Source organism: Notechis scutatus, chromosome 1 (genome assembly GCF_049901735.1).
Source record: "Notechis scutatus isolate UNSWTSFEM ecotype Mainland chromosome 1, rNotScu1.2, whole genome shotgun sequence".
NCBI classification, from domain to species: domain Eukaryota; kingdom Metazoa; phylum Chordata; class Lepidosauria; order Squamata; family Elapidae; genus Notechis; species Notechis scutatus.
Window position 1 is genome coordinate 229,774,214 of NC_142009.1, and position 27,033 is coordinate 229,801,246.

The window sequence follows — 27,033 nt, forward strand, 5'->3', positions numbered from 1 at the left end:
ACAAAGCCTCCACCTTACGCGGGTCCATGGCAATGCCTTCGGGAGAGATGATGTGCCCCAAGAACTCTATGGAAGTCTGGAAAAAGAGGCATTTCTCCAGCTTCGCATAGAGTTGATGTTCCCAAAGATGTTGCAAGACCTGACTAACTTGTTGAAGATGGCTGTCCCTGGACCTGGAATAAATTAAAATGTCATCCAGGTACACCACCATGAACCAATCGAGCATGTCCCGGAACACGTCGTTCATCAGGTGCTGAAGACCGCTGGAGCATTGGTCAACCCGAACGGCATTACGGTGTATTCAAAATGACCATATCGGGTGCCAAACGCCGTCTTCCATTCATCCCCCTCTCGCATCCGCACCAGGTTGTAGGCCCCTCAAAGATCGAGCTTGGTGAAAATAGTGGCCTCCCGCAACCGCTCCATCAATTCTGGAATGAGCGGCAAGGGATAACTATTCCTCACCGTAATGGCGTTCAACCGGCGGTAGTCGCAGCACAAGCGCAAATCTCCCGTCTTCTTTTTAACGAAAAGAACGGGAGCAGAAAGAGGGGATGACGACGGCCGAATAAACCCCCTGGCCAAATTCTTGTCTAAGAAATCACGAAGGGCGGCCAATTCGGGCTCAGATATAGAATACAGGCATCCCTTGGGTAGTGGGGCATCAGGTAGAAGGTCCACAGGACAGTCATAGGGTTGACGCGGAGGTAACCGATCCACCTCCTTCTCGCTAAATACATCGACGAAATCAGAGAATTCAGGAGGTACGGAGACGGCGGGGGCAGTGATGTCCTGGCCAGCACAGGTGTGTCGTAAATGGTCCATGCACTGGAGGCTCGGGAACGAAATGGCGTTCTGCGCCCAAGCCACCAGAGGATCGTGTAACCGTAGCCAGGCCATACCAAGGACCAAGGGGAGATGGAGGTCCACAGTGATGTAAAAACTAATCGCCTCCTCATGGTCCCCAATAGCCAGGCGCAACGGCTGGGTAGCGAAACGAATGGGCCCAGCACGAAGTTCCCGCTCATCAATCGTTTCCACCTTGATTGGAGGCTCCACCGCAACCAAAGGGACGTCAAAATGCCTGGCTACGGCAAAGGCCTGGTCCATGAAACTGGTAGTAGCCCCCGAGTCCACCAACGCAACTGTAGGAATCCCCTCCGACCAGGATTGCAAGAAAACCCGTGTGTCTAAAAGTAAATGTCGAGGGGGACCAGAATTCACCTCTGCTACTTTGGGCGGTTGGTTAATACGTGCTTGACCTAGGGTTTCCCCAAGGCCTGGCCTGCCCCGTTTCCTGACTGTACAAGGTTAGATTCGGACACTGGTTTGCGTGCCCCCCGTCGTTTACCAGGGCAGGAATTTGCAAAATGTCCCGGCCCCTCACAATACAGGCATAAGCCTCCTTGAAGTCTCCGGGTACGTTCTTGGGCCGTCAAACGAGGTCGGACCACACCCCACTCCATCGGCTCCTCGGCCCTGGCCACGCCACTGTGGGAGACCTGGGGCACTGGTTGTACAGAATGCTGTGGCCTTGAGGTGGATGGCTGCTCCGGAACTGGGCGTCTAGTCTTGCGCCGTTGAAGCCGGGCGTCAATGCGCAAACATTGCACCACCAGAGCATCGAGGGTCAGGGCCAGCTCCACGTGCACCAACTCGTCTTGTATGTCCTCCGACAGACCATCTTGGAAAACGTCCATTTGAGCCACCTCATTCCACGCAGAGTCCAAACAGAGCAGTCGAAACTCTGAAATGAACTCCTGCAATGGGCGTTTCTCCTGGCAAAGTTCCTTCAGGCGTCTGGCTGCTGTCTGAGCCCGTATGGGGTCCTCATACATGAGTCTCAGGTGACACCAAAACCCCTGATAGTCCGTTAGCAAGGGACTATCCTGCACCAACAAAGGAGAGGCCCACCTGGCAGCCGAGCCCAACAAAAGGCTGATAACAAACCCCACCTGAGCCCAGTCATCAGGAAAATCCTCGGGCCTCAGAGCCATAAACAGTTGGCACTGTCCCATGAAAGCCGGGAACATTTCAGGCTGCCCAGAGAACTTATCCGGTACAGCTACCGGGCATTTCCTATGGGGAGGGGCAGGAGGAGCAGCCTGAGCTTGCAGCAGCGTAAGTTGGTTAACCAGCTGAGTAACTTGCTGCTGCAAAACCTGGTTATCATTTAAAAGTTGATTAATCTGCTGCTGCTGCTGTTGCTGCTGCTGTTGTTGATCCATCTTGTTCAGAAGATGGTGTTTGCAAGGTTCGGGACAAAAAATGTTCTGTCTCACCTGTGACCACGAGGTGAGAGTCCAAGTTTCCAAAGGAATATAAATAAACAGACAGGACCAGGAACAACAGAGTTAAATTCCTTTGGCTGGAGAAGTCCTTGGCAGTCTTCCAAAAGCTGCCTGCCAAGTCTGATAACAAGACAAGACCATAAATCAAAGGCAAACGCCGCACAGAGAATTTGTCAAAGCTTCTATGCCAAATAAACAAGTTGTCCCGAACGAGGATTCAGAGCTAACACGCCCCCTTTTATTTCCTGAGGGGCGTGTCAGTCTCTCATCTCAGTCCCTGATTTGACATTTCCTTTTACGTTGCATTTCACGTCTATGTCTATGTCTTTGCCTTGCATCAAACCAACATTCCTCAGTTTGATCCTCAGCCAGAGGCTCCGCTACGCTCTCCTGATTATCTGCCGACACCTGAGGCACAACCAGAGAGGAAGGTCCTGGGGAGGAAGATGATTCCGAATCATCCAGCAAAGCAGGCTCAAACCTCAGAGCCAAATCCTCCTCTTCCTCCTGGCTCAAGTCTGTGTCCTCCAGCAAAGCAGGTTCAAACCTCGAGGCCAAATCCCTCTCTTCCTCATTGCTTAAGTCTGTATCTTCTAACAAGGCAGGCTCAGACCTCCGAGTCACAACATCTATCTATCTGCACTCAGCTAGCTCAGTCTCTCAAATTTGCTTGCCGTGAGTCTGCACTGAATTTGCTTGCAAGCAAACCTTCAGTCCTAAGGGAGGTTCAGCTGTACTTAAAAGCAGAGCCAAAGATCTAAAGACTAGCTGGAAAGCAAGAAATCCAACCATTTTCTGCTTCCTAGCTAATCTAAATCTCCCGGCACAGAGAACGGATGATGGTTGGAAAAAGGAAAAATAGCAATTTAGCAGGCAAGTTTACCAGGTAAGGAGTGAGTGGGCGGGGAGGGTTCCTGCAGGCCATGTGGGCGACACAGCACTTGTGTTTCTGAGCAGCCTGGATTAATTGTTTTGGGGGGGTGCTCTTGGGGTGAGATTTCTTTGCGGCCCACCAAAATTTTCTCACGGCCCACCAGTGGGCTGTGGCCCACCGGTTGGCGACTGCTGATCTAGAGCATCCAGTATCTATGACAGCTTCTAACTCCCGTACCTCCCCTGTGTCAGGCACTACTAATTTCACTTTGACAGGTTTGACAGGTGCACTTACCATAGGGTCATCTTCGTCAGTGGCTTCTCTGGGGAGGGTGTGTTGGGTTGGAAGTTCATTGCTCCCTTCTGCATGGAGAGGACCTTCTACGGTGTGTCTAGAAAAGTGGCTAGTGTCAGGAGGCTTTCCTTGAATTTTTTGACCCCTGGCAGCTGTATTAGACCTTGGCTGTGGAGCTTGTGGAACAAGTATAGGGGCTAGACAGTTGGCTGCTCTATGGCCATTCTGGCCACAATGATAACACTTTATCATTCTGGTGAGTCAGCTGGGAGCAGCTTCAGAAGGTCTGGACTGTGGTCATCTGGCCACAGCTCTCCTAGGAGGATCTTCAGGTAGGGTCTTTTTTGTTGATTGATGTAGCTGTCTAATATGAGGGCGGTGGTATACCACGCTTGTAATGTCTCCTGTCAGCTATGGAATTCATCGCTGCCACATAGTTGGAGAAAGTGGGAGGGAATAATGTTAATGAAGTAGCTATTAGTAGACAAAATGTAATTATTTTGATAGTTCAAGGTTACAGAGTGTGGCGCAGAAAGAATTAGAACTTACTTTGGGATTGGTTCATGTGATGTGGTGTTGAGGAGAAAAGGGGATGGTTTGTAGGTTGGGAGTTTGTGGGGAAGCCGGGAAGTTTTTAGTTCCGGAATATTGTCAGTGTTCCAGGGAAAATCCATTCCTGCCAGTAACTCCAAGACACATGTCATCTCAAAGTACTTTTATTAGAATAGCACCTGGCACATTCTGTGGAATTCCGGAACTAAAAGCTTCCTGGCTTCCCCACAAAGTCCCAACCAACAAACCATCCCCTTTTCTCCTCAACACCACATCACATGAACCAATCCCAAAGTAAGTTCTAATTCTTTCTGCGCCACACTCTGTAACCTTGAACTATCAAAATAATTATATTTTGTCTACTAAGAGCTACTCAATTAACATCACCCCCTCCCACTTTCTCTCAACTATGTGGCAGCGATGATTTCCATAGCTGACACCCAATATTTGAAGTTTTTTCCAACTCTGTTATTTATTGTCAGTAGACATGGCAGGCACCCGTACTCTATGGAATGTACAGTAATAATGTGTGTGTGTGTGTGCTGCACGCACACAAGCTTTCTCCCCAAAGCCAATCAGGGTGCATACTTGTTGCCTCTGAATATATGTGCATATGTGTATGAGAGAGAAAACATGGCTGCATATATGTTACTTCTCTGTGCTTCTACTCTCTCCTTCTTGTATGTCTGTGTGCTTGGATCTATATACATCTATACTGGGGTGACCTGCATATCCTTCATTTTGGGTGTTATAAATAAGAGGGGGGGCCCTAGAATGGAGAAATCACCACTATCTCCAAGCATGGAGAATGAACAGAGGTGGGATAAGTGTGAGGCAACCTGAAGACTCGGGAGGAGGAACCCTCTTCACAAGGCTCATCTGGGGAATGAGATTTAAAGAGATGCTGTTTGGAGGGGCATTTGTCAGGAACAAGTGTTGCTTTTTCCAATCTCACATGCTGTTACCAATGTCTGGATATTTTGTTGTGCTTGTCTTGTTTGCCACGCTGGCCTGCTCTGGTTATGTGCGAGGTTGCAGTGACACAGTTATACTCTGGGTAGGGCTGCAATCCCAGGGAACTCTTCCTGTGAGAAGGACTCTGTGCAACCAAATTACCTGAATTGTGGCTGCTTTAAGAACTGTGCTGCTCCTCTTTACAAGGAACTATTGGCAAGTAAATGGTGGGACTTTGGGGGAAAAGTTGGAACAATAAAGAGGAGCTATGCCTTTGTTCTGGCTGTGTTATTTCTGTGTCCAGCCCCAGGTCATCACACTTTGTTCCCAACCTCACAAGCCGACATATTTCCCCTCATAGCGCTTGGAGAAAATGGAGCAGCTTCATGTGGACAATGCACATTTATCTCAGCAAGTTGCCCTCCTCTCTGTGCAGCTTACACAGCTGCAAGCTGCCTGGCCACATTGCAAATGCCCTGTAGCTCTTTGAGACATGTTTGATGGCTCAGTGGCTCAATTTCCAGCATTTTTTGGGGGAGGTACCAGCCGCACATGAGCCTCCGGCCCAAGGATTTCTCCACTGACAAGGACAAGGTGGGGTTTTTGATTAGCCTTTTGACCAAGTCAGCGGCTTGCTGGGCAACTGCCCTGAAAATCCAGCCCAACCTGCTGTTGGACGATGATGCCGAGTTTTGCTGTCAGCTACAGGCCATGTTTGAAGATCCTGTCAAGGGACAGACAGCAAATCAGTGCCTGAGAGATTGTGGTAGGGGCAAGGATTGCTTGTGGATTATATTAATGAATTTCAGGCAGTCAGCTAGGACCTTCAATGGAACAAGGCTGCTCTAATGGATCAGTTCCAGGAAGGCCTCTCCTCAGAAATGCTGGATGAGATGGCACACACAGATTGCCCCACCCACACACTTTAGGATCTCAAGCACTTATGCCTATGCATTGATGCGTGGCTCCAGCGATGATGGAAGGAGGCCTTGCTCATGCCCACTAAGACAGTGCCAGCATCAGCACCGCCACCAGAAGGGGCACTTGGGGGCTGCCCAACCATCCCTGACCCGGGCCGTGAGACCAATAGACCATGAAGGCCTTTGTTTGTATTGTGGTGGGTAGGGTCATATAGCGGTCACATGCCGCACAAAGGCAATCAAACTGGCAATGGAATTGGCTGCAGGAAATGGGCAGGATCTGGCCTAGAGGGTTCTGTAAGCTGGGCTCCCTTGGATGTGGACTGTCCTCAGCCTCCACGATCAACTGCTTTACAGCATCTCATTCTCACAGTACTTGTGTCCTTGCTGCATTGGTTCAGGCCATGGTAGACTCAGGGGCCATGGCCAACTTTATGAATTCAGACTTTGCCATGGATTGGGGCATTCCTCAGCAACCGGTAATTCAATGGTCAGTCACTGTGGTCTGGATCAGTGGTCATGTCGATGAGACCCCTTCACATGCATGATGTCTTCTGAGGTTTTTTTTTTGTAAAAAGTTTTATATTTTTCCACATTTCAATAACATCTTTTTTTAGTGAACAGCATGATTCCAGGTTTTCACATTTCCATACAAACATGACCTTGATTATATATTTATCTTTCACATTTAATTTCGTATCATTACTCCCTTTCCCGAAGTTGGATGCAGTGGTGGTCAGAAATGGCCACCTCAAAGAAGAACTCGACTGGAAAAGAATGTGCAGAAGGAAGATAAGAAGAGAAAGTTTTGGCTGACTGGTTCAAACTGAAAAAGCAACAACATAAGGTACCCTGGTATTTGAGCTATAAAGAATAACATTGCTCCCAGAGAAGATTTTGAAGCAGTGAATGAGAGAGGGAAAGGAAAGGATTCGGTATTTTTTTCTTTCCTTCCCCATATTGACAACTAAGAGATTTAAGTGTGGTAATATATTTTATTAATCATTTTATCATTTTCTGTAAGGCCTTTGTATAACTAGCAGTAAGTCTAGGGAGATGTGGGCATTCTTGGTGGGGGTAGGAGTATCTTTGCTCAGAGTGCCTCATCCTGTTTTGATTCTGCCAGTTTAGAAGGAACAGGAAAATGGGTGAAAGTTCAAGGTACACAGTTGTGCTTTCTCATGGGACTTTCCAAACTTTCCCATGAGACTTTCTGTGGCTGTATGATCTCATCCTAGCAAGGTAACATCTGGGACTTTCCAAGATTGTGTGTTCTCATGCTGGTGAAGTAATCTCCTGTTGAGGTCATTGTTTTCTGAATATGTATACTGTATATTTTGCTTGTGTTTTTTCTCAATAAATACTGCTACCTGAGTTCTCTCAGGGTTGGCATTTCTCAGAGACAGTTCCTGTGTCTCATTTCAAATGTCAATCCACCATAAATGGTGACCCCGACGTGATAGCTTGGAAGGCTATACGTTTCCGCATCCTATACTCATCGTCGCGGACGTCGACTGGGCCCTCATCTTCTTCGCTGGACGAAGATAGATTCTTTCGTGAGTATGGGGGAGATCTCTCGAAGGCTCAGAAAGAGCACATCAGGGAATTGAGAGGGATCATTGGGAATAGTTTTGGGTTTGGAATTGGCAGTAGGGGTTGTGCTGTAGGAAAGAAAGAAATTGAGGACTTACTACAGTATGTTTGGAAAAATATTAAGTCATATCCGGAGGGAGGTAGTATTAAAGTAGAGTCCTGGAAAAGATAGGAAATTTTTGCACGAGGAACCTCGTGCCCTTCTTCAATTTTGTTAACCTGGAGGGTGATTATGGATGCGTTAGCTACTTATGAACAACCGCTCCTAGCACCCCCGAAGAAGGTTTGCCGCTTTACCATGCGGTACGTTTGTTGCCACCGACGGCACCTCCAGATAAATCTGGGGACTGTCCGGCGCTAGCAATACTTTGTCAGAGGATAAGAGTTTACCTTTAAGGGTTCAGGTGGATGCAGTTACTGCAGCTATTCAAGAAGCAAAGAATAGAGGGGAACTATCAGGAGATGATTTGGTGGAGTTTGGAGTAGAAGTTCAACTTAATCCAGTGGAAATTGTCATGGATGCTGCATTAAATCCGCAGCGGGAGTGGAAGCCTTTACAGCTCAGAATTTTGAGGGAAGTTAAGCAAGCAGCAAAAGAATATGGTGTTAGAACGCCATATACTCAGGCATTGTTAGAAGCAGTTGGTTATGGAAATAAAATGATTCCGGCTGACTGGAAAGCTCTGTTGAATATGATTTTAACTCCAGCTCAATATTTGGTGTTAGATCAGAAATGGAGACAGCTGGCAGTCCAGAGGGGAACAGCAAATGTTACCCCAGATCAGCTTTACGGAGCTGGTAATTTTACAACAGTGGAACAACAGAGAGATGGTATGCCTGAGGAAGGGTTCATTCTTCTCCCACAAATAATTTTTCAAGCCGTAGGGGCTCTCCCTGACGGCGAAGGTGGTGAGAAGACCTTTACTAACATCAAACAAGGGAACAATGAACCCTATGAAAATTTCATTAGCAGATTGAAATTGGCTATTGAAAGACAAATTGATAATCAATTCGCCCAGAAAGAGTTGCTTTTTAAGTTAGCAGTAGAACAAGCTAACACAGATTGCAGAAAGATTTTAAATCCACTTGTAGCAAGTGGAGAGCGAGAAATCGCGGATTTGATTAATGCATGTAGGAAGGTTGGGAGTCAGTCTTTTAACATGGAAACTTTAGCTTTGGCTTTACAAACAGGACATGCTCAAAGGGGAATTGTTTCAATTGTGGGAAGCCTGGACATTTTAAAGCGCAATGTCGGGCTCCTGGAGGAGGTCAAAGTCAGCAAAATAAGAGATCAATGGGACAGGGTGTTCGTCCTAAATCAGTGTGCCCAAAATGTAAGAAAGGATACCATTGGGCATATCAGATGCTCCTACAGTTTTTACTGATGGAGGGAAAGTTTTTGGTGCTTGTGTTTGGAAAGATAAATCTGGGATTTGGCATACAAAAGTGACTTCAGAGCAGAAGTCTGCCCAGCAGGCAGAACTTGCTGCTGTAGTTTTGGCTTTTCAAAATTTTCACAATCAGGATTTTAATTTAATAGTGGATTCATTGTATGTGTATAATTTGTTACTCTTTGTAGCAGGTTCTTATTTGTCTCCTGGAATATCACCTGATATTTTAAGATTGCTTTTGCTGTTACAAGGATGTTTGGAGCAGCGTGTGAATGTGTGTTTTGTTGCTCACATTCGTAGTCATAGTAATTTGCCTGGAATTTTATCACAAGGTAATGCCAAAGCTGACAGTGCTGTAACTTCAGTTCTCACTGTCCAGCCATGGGACAGTCATAGTTATTTTCATCAAAATGCTAAAGCATTGGCACAGCAATTCAAACTTACTACTGCAGAAGCTGCTGCCATAATTCAACAATGTCCAACTTGTTCAAAGCAGGGCACGAATATCCCTATGGGAGTTAACCCCAGAGGGTTGAATCCTTCAATGATTTGGCAAATGGATGTTACTCAATACCCACCATTTGCGCCCTGGAAATATATACATGTGACTGTGGATACTTACTCAGGATTTTTAATGGCTACCCCTCAAAGAGGTGAGATGGTTAAACATGTCATCAATCATTGCATTAAGACTTTTCAGTTGCTGGTACACCTAAAACTTTAAAAACTGATAATGGTACGGCTTATCGGAGCACCGGTTTTGATCAGTTTTGCAAACAATGGTCCGTGGAACATAAATTTGGGATTCCATACAATTCTACTGGGCAAGCTATTGTAGAACGTCATAATTCCACGCTTAAGACCATGTTGACTAAATTAAATAAAAAAGGAGGGAAGCTCCTGGGGCTTCCGGCGATTCAAGATCAATTAAATCTAGCTTTGTATACTTTAAATTTTTTAAATTTGTCTGGTAACCCCCTGCGGCGCGGCCAGCAGGCATTTTCTTCTCCTTCTACAGATGCGGTGAGGCCTCGGGTGTTGGTGCGGTTCCTTCCGGATCCGGCATGGGTTCCTGCTGAGCTGATAACGTGGGGACGTGGTTATGCAGCAGTTGAACATCTTGGTCAAATTCGTTGGGTTCCTGGTCGGTGTGTTCGACCTGATCATTCGCAGGCACCCGTGAAGGAAGTTTCGGAGGAGCAAGATGGCGCATCTGTGGTTCCTGATTCTCTTGATGCCGATGGCTCGGACGCGGCGCTGTGAAGACTGGGAAAAGATGACTGCTTACCTGAGATTACCAACTTGTATGCAGCAGGTTTCTTTGGGGAACCAGACTAAATTAATCTGCAAACAGCGGTATCCTTTGGTTTTTCCAGCATATTGGTCCTGGCATAAGGATCAAGTCATTCTTTACTCGGGACCTGATAAGGATATTATATCTTCAGCCTGTGCAACAACTCTGATCCTGTTTAATGTTTCTGTTTCAGACTATGGACAATATCAGTGTCAATTGGAGTTGCCTAAGTTACATTATACAGACTCTCTTGCTATGAACTATAGGGATATTCATATTTTAAATAATTTTACTGTTGCTATGTTTAATGATACTATAAAGAATATTAAGATGATTAATGTAGAAATGTCTGAAATTGTACAGTTACTTTACAAAATCGATATGCTTTAGATATTATGTTAGCTGCCCAAGGAGGAGTTTGTGCTTTAATTCATTCGCATTGTTGTGTTTTTATACATAATTATGAGCCAAACATTACAAAAACTGTTCAGGACATGGAAGATCGCATTGCTCAGCATCAATCTGGAGCCGATGGGTTTAATGCATCATTCTGGGACAGTCTGTGGTCCTGGCTTCCTGATGGATCATGGTTTCGCTCCTTATTGCAAGGGGTTGTTATTATTATTGCTATATGTATCTTATTATGTTGTTTTATTCAATGTATTCCTAATCTATTACAAATGTGTACCTCAGTCTTCCGGCGTGTGGGATCAGGTCATGAGGGAACTGTGTACTATGCCACTAAAACACCCCCTATCTTTGAATAAATAAAAAGGAGGGAATGTGGTAATATATTTTATTAATCATTTTATCATTTTCTGTAAGGCCTTTGTATAACTAGCAGTAAGTCTAGGGAGATGTGGGCATTCTTGGTGGGGGTAGGAGTATCTTTGCTCAGAGTGCCTCATCCTGTTTTGATTCTGCCAGTTTAGAAGGAACAGGAAAATGGGTGAAAGTTCAAGGTACACAGTTGTGCTTTCTCATGGGACTTTCCAAACTTTCCCATGAGACTTTCTGTGGCTGTATGATCTCATCCTAGCAAGGTAACATCTGGGACTTTCCAAGATTGTGTGTTCTCATGCTGGTGAAGTAATCTCCTGTTGAGGTCATTGTTTTCTGAATATGTATACTGTATATTTTGCTTGTGTTTTTTCTCAATAAATACTGCTACATGAGTTCTCTCAGGGTTGGCATTTTCTCAGAGACAGTTCCCTGTGTCTCATTTCAAATGTCAATCCACCATATTTAAGTAAGAAACAAAAATCCACTTTGACATTCACAGGCACTTAAGCTGAAAATAAAATGTCAAAGGGATAATAAAGACTTGTGGATTTTCAAAAACTTTTAAAAGAAGGAAAGGAGAGAAAAGGAAAAAATAAAAGGGTGGGATTTGGAAAAATGGAGGAGAACACCTGGAAGTAAAAGGAATTAACAGTGAAACTTTAACAAGATTCCTAAAAGATACGTTCTAACTGAAACTTTGTAACAAGATAATAGAACTCCAGGAAGAGAAAGTGGAAAAAAGAAGCAAGAAGAAACAGCTTTGGATTATTTTGATTACTTGGTGATTTTTGGAATTTTGGTTATTGGATCTAAAGGACTAAAATCAATCGGGTGGCTGTTTAAAAGTTTTTAAAATGGTATCACTCTTGGAAGAACTGAAAATGGAACTTAAAAAACAGAAAGAAGATGCACAAGAAGGAACAGTTTTTCTGGTTTCGTATTTCAATTTTTAGAAATGGAGATCCTGAACTATGAGAAACAACAAGAAATGCGTGTAGAACAAGAAGGGCAGGACAAAGAAGAAGCCATCTTCAATGACCAAGCAATTTTATGTGGGGAGAAAAAGGAAAGGGGGGAAAGAGAGTGAAAAATTTAAGATCTGGAAAAAAAAGAATAGTTTGAAAAGTAATTACAATATTAGGAAGAAACAGAAGAGAAGATCACAGAAGAGAGAATTAGAATTAGAGAGACAAGGGGTCAAAAAGGGGAGGGAGAAGAAGAGGGGGAAGAAGGAAAGGAAAAGAAGTTTTTAAGGACAGGATATAGAGAAACAGGGAAAATGTACAAGGATTAAAGGTACAAGCCTATTTAGAAGACATAGAGATAATGGGTAAAATTTAATTGAAAGAGGGATTCTGCAAAGGTACATAAGATAGTATTGTTAAATTAGAAATAGAAATGATCTTAGAAAATATGAAACAAGTGTGATTAAAATGGTAGATAAAATACTCATTGTAATGTAATGGAATGCTTGTTAATAGATAAATGAAATAAAGAGAATGAGAGAATGAATTAGGAAAGGATGGGAGCATTTTAATTACTATTAATGTTATAAAAATTTAAGTGAAGAGGAATATGAAAGAAATATGAAAATATTATGGAAATATTATAAGTGTTCCTAAGGAAGTATGATATCCCATTGAAAAGAAATGTTAAAGATGTTAAAGATTATAACTAACATTAATGTTAGAGCTGAATTGGAATAGAATAAGTATTTTATGTATTATTGTTATATATATACTTCCTCTTTAAGAATTTTGTGTGTATTTTAAGAATGTACCAAGCAGAATTCGATTGGAAGTTATGTGTTATATTGAATGTTATAATTGCAAAGGCATAAATTGAAGTTTAAATAAGAGTTGAATGGACAAAAATTAAAAGATACAAAGGTGTCATACTCCAATCAGTAACTACAGGGGAAAATTTTGTTTAATGAGAAAAGAAAATATGAAATTGAAACAGGACAGACAAAAGTATCAATATAATGATTACAAAGATATTGAAACTTAGAAGAAGATATACATAATTGAATTTAGAAAGGAATGAGATAATTAAAAGCAAGGTTGAGAAAACTAAGGGAAGGGAAAAATTATTGAGAAAATGATAAAATAGTAATAAGATATGGAATAGAACACAAGATGAATATGAAATTGAGTTTGTGTCTGTATGGAGAAGTGATAACCCGGGACCATGCTATGCTAAAAAAAAAAAAGATATTTTATTTGTTTTGTGAAAACCCAAATAAATTTTTTACAAAAAAAAGAAACAGGGAAAACATACAAGGATTAAAGGTACAAGCCTATTTAGAAGACATAGAGATAATGCGTAAAATTTAATTGAAAGAGGGATTCTACAAAGGTACATAAGATAGTATTGTTATATTAGAAATAGAAATGGTCTTAGAAAATATTTAAAACAAGTGTGATTAAAATGATAGATAAAATACTCATTGTAATGGAATGGAATGCTTGTTAATAAATAAATGAAATAAAGAGAATGAGTGTGTCCCCTTTGCACTCGTATGCACGTCCTATGTCTTCATCACAATAACCATCCTTTGCATCCCTTCTGCCTTGGGGCGTCAACGAGCCCTCTCTACTTGTTCCTCCCATATAATGGTTGTCCTTATGCAGTATAGCTGTATCAGTTTAATGTACATATTCCCTGTTTCCTGCTTCTTAGTGGAGCAAGTTTGGGTGGTGTCTGTCTTCTACACTTTTGTCACACCTGTATTAAACCCCCTGATTTACAGCATGAGGAGCAAAGAGTTAAAAGAGGCAATGAACAGGTCCTTGAGAAGAATAATGCTGCCTCAGAAGAAATCAGACAATTTTGTCAATAAGGGAGAAAAGACACACCAACTATGATAACAATATGGTGGATAAAGAGACAAGAAACTGATAGATTGGTAGACTATCTGCATGCTTAAACTTCTGTGTGCATCATAATCTGTATAGAGCCCAATATTTGAAGTTCTTTCCCACTCCTTTATTTATTGGTAGAAGATGCCTATTCTCTATGGAATGTACAATAATAATGTGCATATGTCTGTGTGTGTGTGTGAGTGAGTGTGTTGCATGCACACAAACTGCCTCCCAAAAGTCAATCAGGGTGCATCCATGTTGCCTGAATGCATATCTGTATGAGAGAGAAAACATGGGTGCATATATGTTACTTTTCTATGCTTCTACTCCCTCTTTCTTGTATGTCTGGATGCTTGGATAATGGACACGTATACCTCTATACATCCTTTACTTTAGGTCTTATAAACAAGAGGGGAATCTCCCCTCTTTCTTTCTTTCTTTCTTTCTTTCTTTCTTTCTTTCTTTCTTTCTTTCTTTCTTTCTTTCTTTCTTTCTTTCTTCCTTTCGTTCTTTCCTTCCTTCCTTCCTTCCTTCCTTCCTTCCTTCCTTCCTTCCTTCCTTCCTTCCTTCCTTCCTTCCTACTTTCCTTCTTTCCTTTCTGACTTCACTCAGCTCCACCAAGTTTGGTCTTGTTCTGTTCCTTTTTCAGAGAGTTTTTCCTGCTGCTGGAAGGACAGGTAAAGTTCTCTGATGTAATTTCTTCCCAACATTTCATTACATCAATAAAATGCCTTTTGTCTATTGTATATGTTGTATAATTGCATTTCCTGCCACTTCCCTAGACCTAAAACATGGATATCCCTATCTGTCAGGCAAGCAAACATTATTCTTCTAGGATACCCTTCTTGGGAACTACCTCCATGCATAGCTTTTCTGCAGCTCCCAAATCAACCCCATGGTCATGAGATTCCACCACTGTCACTTCTATTTTCAGCATTTGAGGCCATTTATTGCCCATCACAGCTGAGGTGCGCCTGGAGTCTTGCAGCTGGTCTTCCATTCCAAGTGTGGAGCTCTGGGAATCTTGGGAGCAGCTAATGCTGTCTTGTTGGCAGGATTTTCATTCTCCTGGCCTCTTAGATTTACCTCTTCCCTGTAGAGGGTAAATTGCTACAGCTTCACGCTCTGATTTCACAGTTGTTTTAAACTGATCAGGGATTTTATTTATTTAGCATATGGCAAATACATGGACTTATAGTGGTTCAAAAGTAAATGTCCACTTCACCCAACCATTCAAGGACAGGGTGGTCTATGTTGGGAGCATCAGACATTAGGCCAGTGTAAGCTCATGATGGACATTCAGACACAACGTGATGGATATTTTGTCGAGGGTCACACTGAGTGGTAGAGACAAGACCCCTCTTAAACAATGTCCTGGCAGACACTACGTTGGGTACGAATCCTGTTCAGAGTTGACCAATGCTGGCGAGGAAGGTCAAAACCTGGCACCTTTTGTGTAGGGTCATCTACGTAACTGCCTGTATCTAGGCGTTCAGCAGCCCATTTGGCTTTCCGTTGTGTGTTGATGTCAAAGTTGTTGAGCGAGTTCCAGAGAGGGACTTCCTGGATTTAAGCCTGCCAACTGATCAAGGAGATAGAATTGTGGTGGATTTGCAGCTCCCCTTGTCTTTCTCTTAACCCATCAGGTCTTCTTTCATAAGTTTGTTTCCTGATTCATTCCCTATTCATTCTTTTTATAGGATTAAACCTCCACAACATACTTCTTTTGTAACGGCCAGTCACTACTGTAGTCAATCCACATTCATTCAATACCCTAGTATTCCTCATTGTCTCTGCTTTTGTTTTACATATTTAACGCATCCACTTCCATCTATATTCAGCCTATAAGGAAATATGGTTACCTTTTATTGAAATGAATATGTAAAAAGTTTATGTATGGATTCATATCTATGGTATGGCTTTTGGGACTAGCAGTTGTTTTGTGTTGCCTTTTTGCTTCACAGCTCTTAGTGGGTATTTCCCCCCTTACGTTTGGTATTCAGTTAATAAAAGCAAAAACAATTTAAAACTCCTTCTCTTTCTTGAACCAGAAAATGTCAAGAGCAAAAGCCTGAAGCTTATATAGATCTTATACAGCATCTGACCAAAGGCATTTTGAGCATGCACACACTCTCCCAGTAGATGCCAAACTAAAGAAAGAAGGAAGGAAGAAGAGAAGGAAAGAAATCACAACTGATAAGGATACAAGACAGCCCCAAAAGTGAGAGGTAGATTTCCTTCAGGGTGTGAAAATATTACAGACACATTTATAGAAAGGGGGCACAGCAGCTTTAATATGCACCTTCAGCTAAGCCCCTAAGTGTTATTCTAATAAGCAGACCCTGCATTTAGAGCCGGCAGATATAAGGAGATATAGCAGCATATATCCTTGGGCACGATCTCCTTTAAAGGCCTGTCATAGAGACATATAGAAATAGTAGTCTTATACAAAAAATAAACACATTAATATAACCTACCATAAAATCAAACATCTTTATGGCACCCACACTTTCCAAACTTTCCTCTTTGCTACCGCTCATGGCTTTTCAATCAGAATTCTATCAAACATGATAATCCCTCAGTAGTTTTTGCATTAATTTTTCTTTGCTTCGTATAACAAAACAGGGGCAGCATTATTCCACTCCACAGGCATAGATGTATTCTTCACATACACATTAAGTCTTCCAATCACTGCATAAGATTAAATGGCATGTATATATTAACATTTGTGCAGTTATACCAGGTACACCTGCATCTTTAGCATATTTTTAACATTCTCACATTTATGCTGGTCTATGACCGTGCTTCCACTCAATTTCATTTGAACATTCTCATGCCTATTATTATTTTGTCAGTGTCAGAAAATTTCTCCTTAGTTCTAGGTTTAATTTAATATGCTTCCGCCTTATTTCTGGTCCTGCCTCCTCTTGCTTTGCAGAAAAAGTCAATCACTTCTTTCCTGTGTTAACCCCTCAAATATTGGAAGACAGGTACAGTGGTGGGATTCAATTTTTTTTTACTGCTGGTTCTGTGGGCGTGGCTTGGTGGGCGTGGCAGGGGAAGGATACTGTAGAATCTCTAGTCAGAGGTGGTATTTGCCAGTTCTCCAAACTACTCAAAATTTTCGCTACCGGTTCTCCAGAACTGGTCAGAACCTGCTGAATATCACCTCTGGACAGGTATCATGTCCCCCCCAATCCTTCTCTTCAATAGGCTAGACATTCCTTCCTTCCTTAACCATTCATCATACAATTTAGACTTCCAGACCTTTTTACCATCTTCATTGCTCTTCTCTGCACACATAGGTCTCAGTGCCTTTTTTTGTATGTTGGTGATCAGAACTGAATGAAATTTTCCAAGTGTGGCCTCACTAATGCAGTGTAAAGTGGCATTATCACTTCTCGTGTTCTTGATGCTATCCCTCTATTCACGCAGCCCAAGACTGCACTCGCTTTTTGGGCAGCGGCAGCACATTGCTGGCTCAAAGTTATGTGGTCGTCTTAAAATCATCTCAAAGTCACCAAGGTTGAGAAACACAGATTTAATCTGTTGAATAATTTTGCACTGTTACAGCCATAGAGCTGGACGTGTATTTTCAGGATTTTCTAGCCCATCTATGAAATAACTGGAGTAGTGTTTGAATTTAGGCATACTGATTCGGAAAAGGATTAGGCAAGGCCCAATCTTTAAGCAAAGCGGAAGGACTGTTAGACTTCTTACCAAGGAAACTAGAAGTATATTTATACTTATACCTATTAACTTGTAAGCGATTGACAAATCAAATAAATAAATAAATAAGCTTGCAGGTAGAGATTTAAAGACACAGCTTTCTAATAAACATGTTGATTGCAAGTACTAAGGAAGCCATTAAAAAGAAATCCAGCCAGGATCTTATAATATACAAGGTGTAGTTATAAGAGTAGAGTAATTTTATTTATGTGTAACATTTATATATAGCTGCCCATCTTGTACTGAACACTGGGCAGATTGCAATCAACAAATTTAATGGGCCTTTCACTTCTGCCCATGAAGCACAACAGTTGAGTTAGCCTTATTGTCTTGAACGGAGGAAGCTTTACATAAGAGACTTTTTTACTTTAACAAGTCTCCAAAGCATACTCTAATGAAAGTAACTGCCTACAAAGGAAAAAAAAGTATAACCTACTTAAAAACTTTCCTAATTGTATCATCCTTCAAACCGAGGAGATTTTTCGTTAACTACTTCTGCAAATTGTATAAAAGGTTGTTCAAATTATTATCAGAGATATTATTTGGAAAACTTGGACTTAAAGATACGTATTGCCAGATTTGGAACTAATTTCAAGATTATATTTAATCTTTAAATGCAACATTAGGTAAAACAACATTCATTACTTTAATTCCAGTTGGAATTAGAATTTGCAAGAACTGATTGCTTTGTGGTTATTTAGAACAAAGAGGAGTAAGTTTTCACTGAAAAATTTCTACATGATAAGATTCTCCATAGAGTATTTTGTGTCGATGTCCAGACCAGTAAAGCTCTGGCTGACCAGAAATTGAATTTAAAAGGTTACACACAAATGGTTCATAACCTGATTGCGAAAAGGACTAAAAATGAACTGTCAGTTTCCTTGGTGAGAAACTATGTAGAACTAATTAATATCTATACTCCCCTGTTTTTCATAAATGAAACCCCACCTATTTGCATTGTCATACTTTTATATGTTTTATCTTGTTACAACATTTTTATTGTGGGATTGCCTTTTGTGGATAAATCCACAAAATTTAGTAAAGGCAGATGGCAACTCGTTCTTTTGATTATTGCTTTGAGCATTTGGAATTACAGCTCATGAAAACATTTTGGAAAACCAATAAACACATGCTGCATTGTTGCAAATGATTGTTATGAATGCTGAAAAGGAATAAAGATCCACCTTGGAAGTTCTTTAATAGGCAAGGTATTAAACAAAGGACACTCTCTTATCAGAGATACATTCTATTTAATCAAACATGGCCAATCTATAATGTATGACAAATCCTGGCATAAAGTGTGATAAGAATATTGTGTGTACAAACAAAACTATTTTCATTCTGTGATCAGCAATAATCAGGTAATAACATGCCAAGTTGCTGATGGCAGCTTTAAGGGGAAAATCCCTCAAAAGTAAAGAAATTCCTCCCCCACCCACCAGGACTGCTTAAGAAGACTTCAGAACCAGAATCTGCAAAGAAAAGAAAGCAGAAGCTGATGTTATGTTTCTAAAAATAGAGGTAAGAAATGAAAATATCTCCTATTCAGTAACCCACACTTCATTATCCAAGACTACATATGATAAAATAATTGTATGTGCTTTGATTATTCCTAAAGCAAAACTTTTATAAATGGAATAAGCCAGGAAGCCAGTCCAATGCTACTAATTTAGCAATAAAAATAATTATTATTGCCCTCTTAATGCCTGATCAAAATGTTCTGCTTACCCAATAAAAGAAGAGTTATCTAAAATACATACCTGTGGAATCAAATTTACCTTTAAAATGTTTGCCATGTTATCTTGACCCAGAAATAGTAATTGGCGACGTATTTAATAAAGAATGACTACCTCTCAGCCAACATAAAGTACAGCAGAATAGTCTAATATACGATAGATAGATTAGATAGATTAGATAGATAGATAGATAGATAGATAGATAGATAGATAGATAGATTAGATAGTTAGATAGTTAGATAGTTAGATAGTTAGATAGTTATAGATAGTTATAGATAGATAGATAGATAGATAGATAGATAGATAGATAGATAGAGATAGAGATGTAGGCACTTTAATTATCTCTTGATAAATTTTTTAAGTTCAACTTTAATTTCCAAAGATGTCATTTTCATACTTTTTTGTTGTTTCTCCGTTTAAGAGACCACAGGACCCAAATGAAGACTGAAAATCAGACTGTGAATCCACAATTTTATTTCCAATCATTTACAACCATCCCAGAGATGAAGTGGCTGATCTTCTGGACTTTTCTGATTCTTTACTTGCTCAGCCTAATTGGGAATGTGTCCGTTGCTTTCATCATTTGCACTGTAAGCTCTCTCCATACCCCAATGTATTTTTTCTTGGCTAACCTGGCATTTCTGGAGATCGCCTACTCTTGTACCATTGCCCCCTTAACTTTGGCTAATCTCGCTTCAGTGAGAAGGATCTCCATTTCTTTGAGTGGATGTGGCACCCAACTTTTTTTGTTTACCTTGCTGGGGGGCTCAGATTGCATCCTGCTGGCTATCATGGCTTATGATCGATATGTGGCAATATGCCACCCACTAAGCTACCCTCTCATTATGACCTGGAGAATGTGTATGAGTCTTATGGTTGGGACATGGGCCATGTGTGGGTTCTGTGCTTTACTGTGGAGTCTCCTCATACTGACTCTAACTTTCTGTGGCAATAATATGACAATCAGAAAATTTTTCTGTGATTATCATGCTCTAATGAAAGTGGCATGTGGAGACACCCATGCCCAACAACTTGGCCTTTTTATTACAAGTGCTGTTCTCTTGACTGTCCCCTTCACATTAATCTGCACATCCTATGCCTTCATCACAATGACCATCCTTCGCATCCCTTCTGCCTTGGGGCGACAACGAGCTTTCTCTACTTGTTCCTCCCATATAACGGTTGTCCTTATACAGTACAGCTGTACCAATTTAATATACCTGTGCCCTGCTTCCTACTTGTCAGCCACTCAAGTTCGGGTGGTGTCTGTCTTCTACACTTTTGTCACACCTGTATTAAACCCCCTTATTTACAGCATGAGGAGCAAAGAGTTAAAAGAGGCAATGAACAGGTCCTTGAGAAGAATAATGCTGCCTCAAAAGAAATGAGACAATTTTGTCAATAAGGGAGAAAAGACTCACCAACTATAATAACAATATGGTAAGATCAAGAAGACAAGAAACTCATGGATGGGTAGACTATCTGGATGCTCAAAACTTCTGTGTGTCAACATAATCTATGCAGAGCCCAGTGTCAGCGTTTCCAGGGAAAATCCATTCCTGCTAGTAACTCCAAGACACACGTCATCTCAAAGTACTTTTATTAGAATAGCACCTGGCACATTCTGTGGAATTCCGGAACTAAAAGCTTCCCGGCTTCCCCACAAAGTCACAACCAACAAACCATCCCCTTTTCTCCTCAACACCACATCACATGAACCAATCCCAAAGTAAGTTCTAATTCTTTCTGCGCCACACTCTGTAACCTTGAACTATCAAAATAATTATATTTTGTCTACTAAGAGCTACTCAATTAACATCAGCCCCTCCCACTTTCTCCAACTATGTGGCAGCGATGATTTCCATAGCTGACACCCAATATCTGAAGTTTTTTCCAACTCTGTTATTTATTGTCAGTAGACATGGCAGGCACCCGTACTCTATGGAATGTACAGTAATAATGTGTGTGTGTGTGTGCTGCACGCACACAAGCTTTCTCCCCAAAGCCAATCAGGGTGCATACTTGTTGCCTCTGAATATATGTGCATATGTGTATGAGAGAGAAAACATGGCTGCATATATGTTACTTCTCTGTGCTTCTACTCTCTCCTTCTTGTATGTCTGTGTGCTTGGATCTATATACATCTATACTGGGGTGACCTGCATATCCTTCATTTTGGGTGTTATAAACAAGAGGGGGGGCCCTAGAATGGAGAAATCACCACTATCTCCAAGCATGGAGAATGAACAGAGGTGGGATCAGTGTGAGGCAACCTGAAGACTCGGGAGGAGGAACCCTCTTCACAAGGCTCATCTGGGGAATGAGATTTAAAGAGATGCTGTTTGGAGGGGCATTTGTCAGGAACAAGTGTTGCTTTTTCCAATCTCACATGCTGTTACCAATGTCTGGATATTTTGTTGTGCTTGTCTTGTTTGCCACGCTGGCCTGCTCTGGTTATGTGCGAGGTTGCAGTGACACAGTTATACTCTGGGTAGGGCTGCAATCCCAGGGAACTCTCCCTGTGAGAAGGACTCTGTGCAACCAAATTACCTGAATTGTGGCTGCTTTAAGAACTGTGCTGCTCCTCTTGACAAGGAACTATTGGTGTTTAGAACTTTGCTCCTGGACTTGCAGTAAATGGTGGGACTTTGGGGGAAAAGTTGGAATTTCTGTGTCCAGCCCCAGGTCATCACACTTTGTTCCCAACCTCACAAGCCAACATATTTCCCCTCATAGCGCTTGGAGAAAATGGAGCAGCTTCATGTGGACAATGCACATTTATCTCAGCAAGTTGCCCTCCTCTCTGTGCGGCTTACACAGCTGCAAGCTGCCTGGCCACATTGCAAATGCCCTGTAGCTCTTTGAGACATGTTTGATGACTCAGTGGCTCAATTCCCAGCATTTTTTGGGGGAGGTACCAGCCGCACATGAGCCTCCGGCCCAAGGATTTCTCCACTGACAAGGACAAGGTGGGGTTTTTGATTAGCCTTTTGACCAAGTCAGCGGCTTGCTGGGCAACTGCCCTGAAAATCCAGCCCAACCTGCTGTTGGACGACGATGCCGAGTTTTGCTGTCAGCTACAGGCCATGTTTGAAGATCCTGTCAAGGGACAGACAGCAAATCAGTGCCTGAGAGATCGTGGTAGGGGCAAGGATTGCTTGTGGATTATATTAATGAATTTCAGGCAGTCAGCTAGGACCTTCAATGGAACAAGGCTGCTCTAATGGATCAGTTCCAGGAAGGCCTCTCCTCAGAAATGCTGGATGAGATGGCACACACAGATTGCCCCACCCACACACTTTAGGATCTCAAGCACTTATGCCTATGCATTGATGCGTGGCTCCAGCGATGATGGAAGGAGGCCTTGCTCATGCCCACTAAGACAGTGCCAGCATCAGCACCGCCACCAGAAGGGGCACTTGGGGGCTGCCCAACCATCCCTGACCCGGGCCGTGAGACCAATGGACCATGAAGGCCTTTGTTTGTATTGTGGTGGGTAGGGTCATATAGCGGTCACATGCCGCACAAAGGCAATCAAACTGGCAATGGAATTGGCTGCAGGAAATGGGCAGGATCTGGCCTAGAGGGCTCTGTAAGCTGGGCTCCCTTGGATGTGGACTGTCCTCAGCCTCCACGATCAACTGCTTTACAGCATCTCATTCTCACAGTACTTGTGTCCTTGCTGCATTGGTTCAGGCCATGGTAGACTCAGGGGCCATGGCCAACTTTATGAATTCAGACTTTGCCATGGATTGGGGCATTCCTCAGCAACCGGTAATTCAATGGTCAGTCACTGTGGTCTGGATCAGTTGTCATGTCGATGAGACCCCTTCACATGAGTATTGGGGCTCATGAGGAGGAGTTGGCAGTTTACGTGGCTGCAGCACCTCACTTTCCATTGGTGCTTGGGTTGTAAGTGGTTGCAGGCCCATGATCTGCAGGTCATTTGGTCATCTGGAGTGATGCCATTCACCAGCCTGAAGTCTGCTGCTCATCATCTGCATACTTGTGCAGGGGGTGTGGTAGAGGAGCCAAACTTGGACTTACCAGCAGAGTTGCCAGATTATGCTGATGTGTTCGGGGAGAAGCAGGCAGATCAGTTTCCTCTGCACTGACCTTATGGCTGCCTGATTGAGTTCATGCCTGATGCTAAGCTGCCAGTTGGCCAGATTTACTCACTCCTGGAACCGGAATTGGTGGTCTTGCGAGATTTCATTGATAACAATCTTTGGAAAGGGTTCATCTGGCCTTTGACCTCCCCATTAGCTACACTGGTGCTCTTTATTAAGAAGAAGTCAGGGGAGCTCAGACTGTTGTGACTACCAAAAGCTTAACGCAATCACAGTACAGAATCAGTACCCACTCTTGCTCATTCCTGAACTCATTGAATGGTTCCACCAGGCCAATATCTTTATTAAGTTGGACCTGTGGGAAGCCTACAACCTTGTCCAAGTTCAAGCCAGGGATAAATGGAAGACGGCATTCTGGACGTGCTATGGCCACTTTGAGTATACCATCATACCATTCGGTGTGTTCATGCATTTCATACATGATGTCTTCTGAGGTGTTTTTTTTTGTAAAAAGTTTTATATTTTTCCACATTTCAATAACATCTTTTTTTTAGTGAACAGCATGATTCCAGGCTTTCACATTTCCATACAACATTACCTTGATTATATATTTATCTTTCACATTTAATTTCGTATCTTATCATTACTTTATGTATTTTCTATTAATTTTCTCAAATACTTTCCTCAAACTTATTTTATATATTTTCAATTCATTTCTTAACCTATTTCTTGTAACATTAAATAATTCTCATATCTTCATATTCATTGTGTTTTATACTTTTATCTGTCAGGTTTGCAATTTCATCATGTATTCTTATTTCATCATTTCAAAAATTCCATCTCAATTCAAACATTTCAAAAAAAATGTTCCCCACAATTACCAAATAGAGTGTGCCATCCCTATACCTTATATATCATTTAATTAGTTCCTCTTTAAATACCAATAATCATTTAATTTTTAATTATCACCTTAAGAATTAATAACAATAGACTTCCAGTTTGAGCTTCTTCAGCGACGGACCGAAATCCACGATTGTGCGCGGTTTTGATCCATGCTCGCTGCTGGAGTGCCCCGAGCTGGCTGGTTTGGGGGCTAAGGCTCCCTGTAGAGGTGGTGAAGAGGGGGGAGACTGCCAGCAGGGTTGAGGAGAGCCGCATCTCTCCTCCCCAGCTGGCCATTACTCCCTTTCCCAAAGTCGGATGCAGTGGTGGTCAGAAATGGCCACCTCAAAGAAGAACTCGACTGGAAAAGAATGTGCAGAAGGAAGATAAGAAGAGAAAGTTTTGGCTGACTGGTTCAAACTGAAAAAGCAACAACATAAGGTACCCTGGTATTTGAGCTATAAAGAATAACATTGCTCCCAGAGAAGATTTTGAAGCAGTGAATGAGAGAGGGAAAGGATTTGGTATTTTTTTCTTTCCTTCCCCATATTGACAACTAAGAGATTTAAGTAAGAAACTGACAAAAATCCACTTTGACATTCACAGGCACTTAAGCTGAAAATAAAATGTCAAAGGGATAATAAAGACTTGTGGATTTTCAAAAACTTTTAAAAGAAGGAAAGGAGTGAAAAGGAAAAAATAAAAGGGTGGGATCTGGAAAAATGGAGGAGAACACCTGGAAGTAAAAGGAATTAACAGTGAAACTTTAACAAGATTCCTAAAAGATACGTTCTAACTGAAACTTTGTAACAAGATAATAGAACTCCAGGAAGAGAAAGTGGAAAAAAGAAGCAAGAAGAAACAGCTTTGGATTATTTTGATTACTTGGTGATTTTTGGATTTTTGGTTATTGGATCTAAAGGACTAAAATCAATCGGGTGGCTGTTTAAAAGTTTTTAAAATGGTATCACTCTTGGAAGAACTGAAAATGGAACTTAAAAAACAGAAAGAAGATGCACAAAAAGGAAGAGTCTTTTTGGTTTCGTATTTCAATTTTTAGAAATGGAGATCCTGAACTATGACAAACAACAAGAAATGCTTGTAGAACAAGAAGGGCAAGACAAAGAAGAAGCCATCTTCAATGACCAAGCAATTAAAAAAAAAGGAATAGTTTGAAAAGTAATTACAATATTAGGAAGAAACAGAAGAGAAGATCACAGAAGAGAGAATTAGAATTAGAAAGAGAAGGGGTCAAAAAGGGGAGGGAGGAGAAGAGGGGGAAGAGGGAAAGGAAAAGAAGTTTTTAAGGACAGAAACAGGATATAGAGAAACAGGGAAAACGTACAGGGATTAAAGGTACAAGCCTATTTAGAAGACATAGAGATAATGAGTAAAATTTAATTGAAAGAGGGATTCTGCAAAGGTACATAAGATAGTATTGTTAAATTAGAAATAGAAATGGTCTTAGAAAATATGAAACAAGTGTGATTAAAATGATAGATAAAATACTCATTGTAATGTAATGGAATGCTTGTTAATAGATAAATGAAATAAAGAGAATGAGAGAATGAATTAGGAAAGGATGGGAGCATTTTAATTACTATTAATGTTATAAAAATTTAAGTGAAGAGGAATATGAAAGAAATATGAAAATATTATGGAAATATTATAAGTGTTCCTAAGGAAGTATGATATCCCATTGAAAAGAAATGTTAAAGATGTTAAAGATTATAACTAACATTAATGTTAGAGCTGAATTGGAATAGAATAAGTATTTTATGTATTATTGTTATATATATACTTTCTCTTTAAGAATTTTGTGTGTATTTTAAGAATGTACCAAGCAGAATTCGATTGGAAGTTATGTGTTATATTGAATGTTATAATTGTAAAGGCATAAATTGAAGTTTAAATAAGAGTTGAATGGACAAAAATTAAAAGATACAAAGGTGTCATACTCCAATCAGTAACCACAGGGGAAAATTTTGTTTAATGAGAAAAGAAAATATGAAATTGAAACAGGACAGACAAAAGTATCAATATAATGATTACAAAGATATTGAAACTTAGAAAAAGATATACATAATTGAATTTAGAAAGGAATGAGATAATTAAAAGCAAGGTTGAGAAAACTAAGGGAAGGGAAAAATTAATGAGAAAATGTTAAAATTGTAATAAGATATGGAATAGAACACAAGATGAATATGAAATTGAGTTTGTGTCTGTATGGAGAAGTGATAACCCGGGACCATGCTATGCTAAAAAAAAAAAAAGATATTTTGTTTGTATTATGTTTTGTGAAAACCCAAATAAAATTTTTACAAAAAAAAAAAAAAAGAATTAATAACAATAATCTCCTAACAACTACATAACACATATACCTTTTCAATCAGATTCCGCATGGCGCTTTCTCCTTCAGTTACATCGCATCATTTATAATTTTAAAAAGAAAAATTAATCATTCAATTAATAATAAAAACTGATATTAATCTCATGACAGCAATCCTCATAATTCATTTCAACTATATACTTAAATTCATTAAACATAGTTAATAAACTCATCATAGTTTCTCTTTTTTCACATTTATTCCATTTATCTCTATGTATAGTTTAATAAAATACAAGTATTCTAATAACAAAAAATTATCAGTTCCAATCTTTCCATTTTAAAAATCTATATTTTCCTACTTTCTAGATAATTTATTACTTCAAATACATTTATACTAAACCTCATCACCTTGCAGAATCCCCTTTCTTAATCCTTATTTAACCATTATCTCTATGTCTTTTGAATAAACAATTTCTT

General features: G+C 41.0%; 1 protein-coding gene across 1 annotated transcript; it reads left to right on the forward strand.

The window, feature by feature from the left end:
* The first annotated feature begins 19,712 nt into the window (after positions 1-19,712).
* LOC148133244 (olfactory receptor 10V1-like) lies at positions 19,713-20,663 on the forward strand. The gene has a single exon (XM_087953947.1). The coding sequence runs from the start codon at positions 19,713-19,715 to the stop codon at positions 20,661-20,663; it is 951 nt and encodes a 316-aa protein (XP_087810073.1).
* The last annotated feature ends 6,370 nt before the right edge of the window (positions 20,664-27,033 follow it).

Coding starts and splice junctions, on each gene's coding strand:
- LOC148133244 (XM_087953947.1), top strand. CDS start 19,713: ATGAAGACTGAAAATCAGACTGTGAATCCACAATTTTATTTCCAATCA.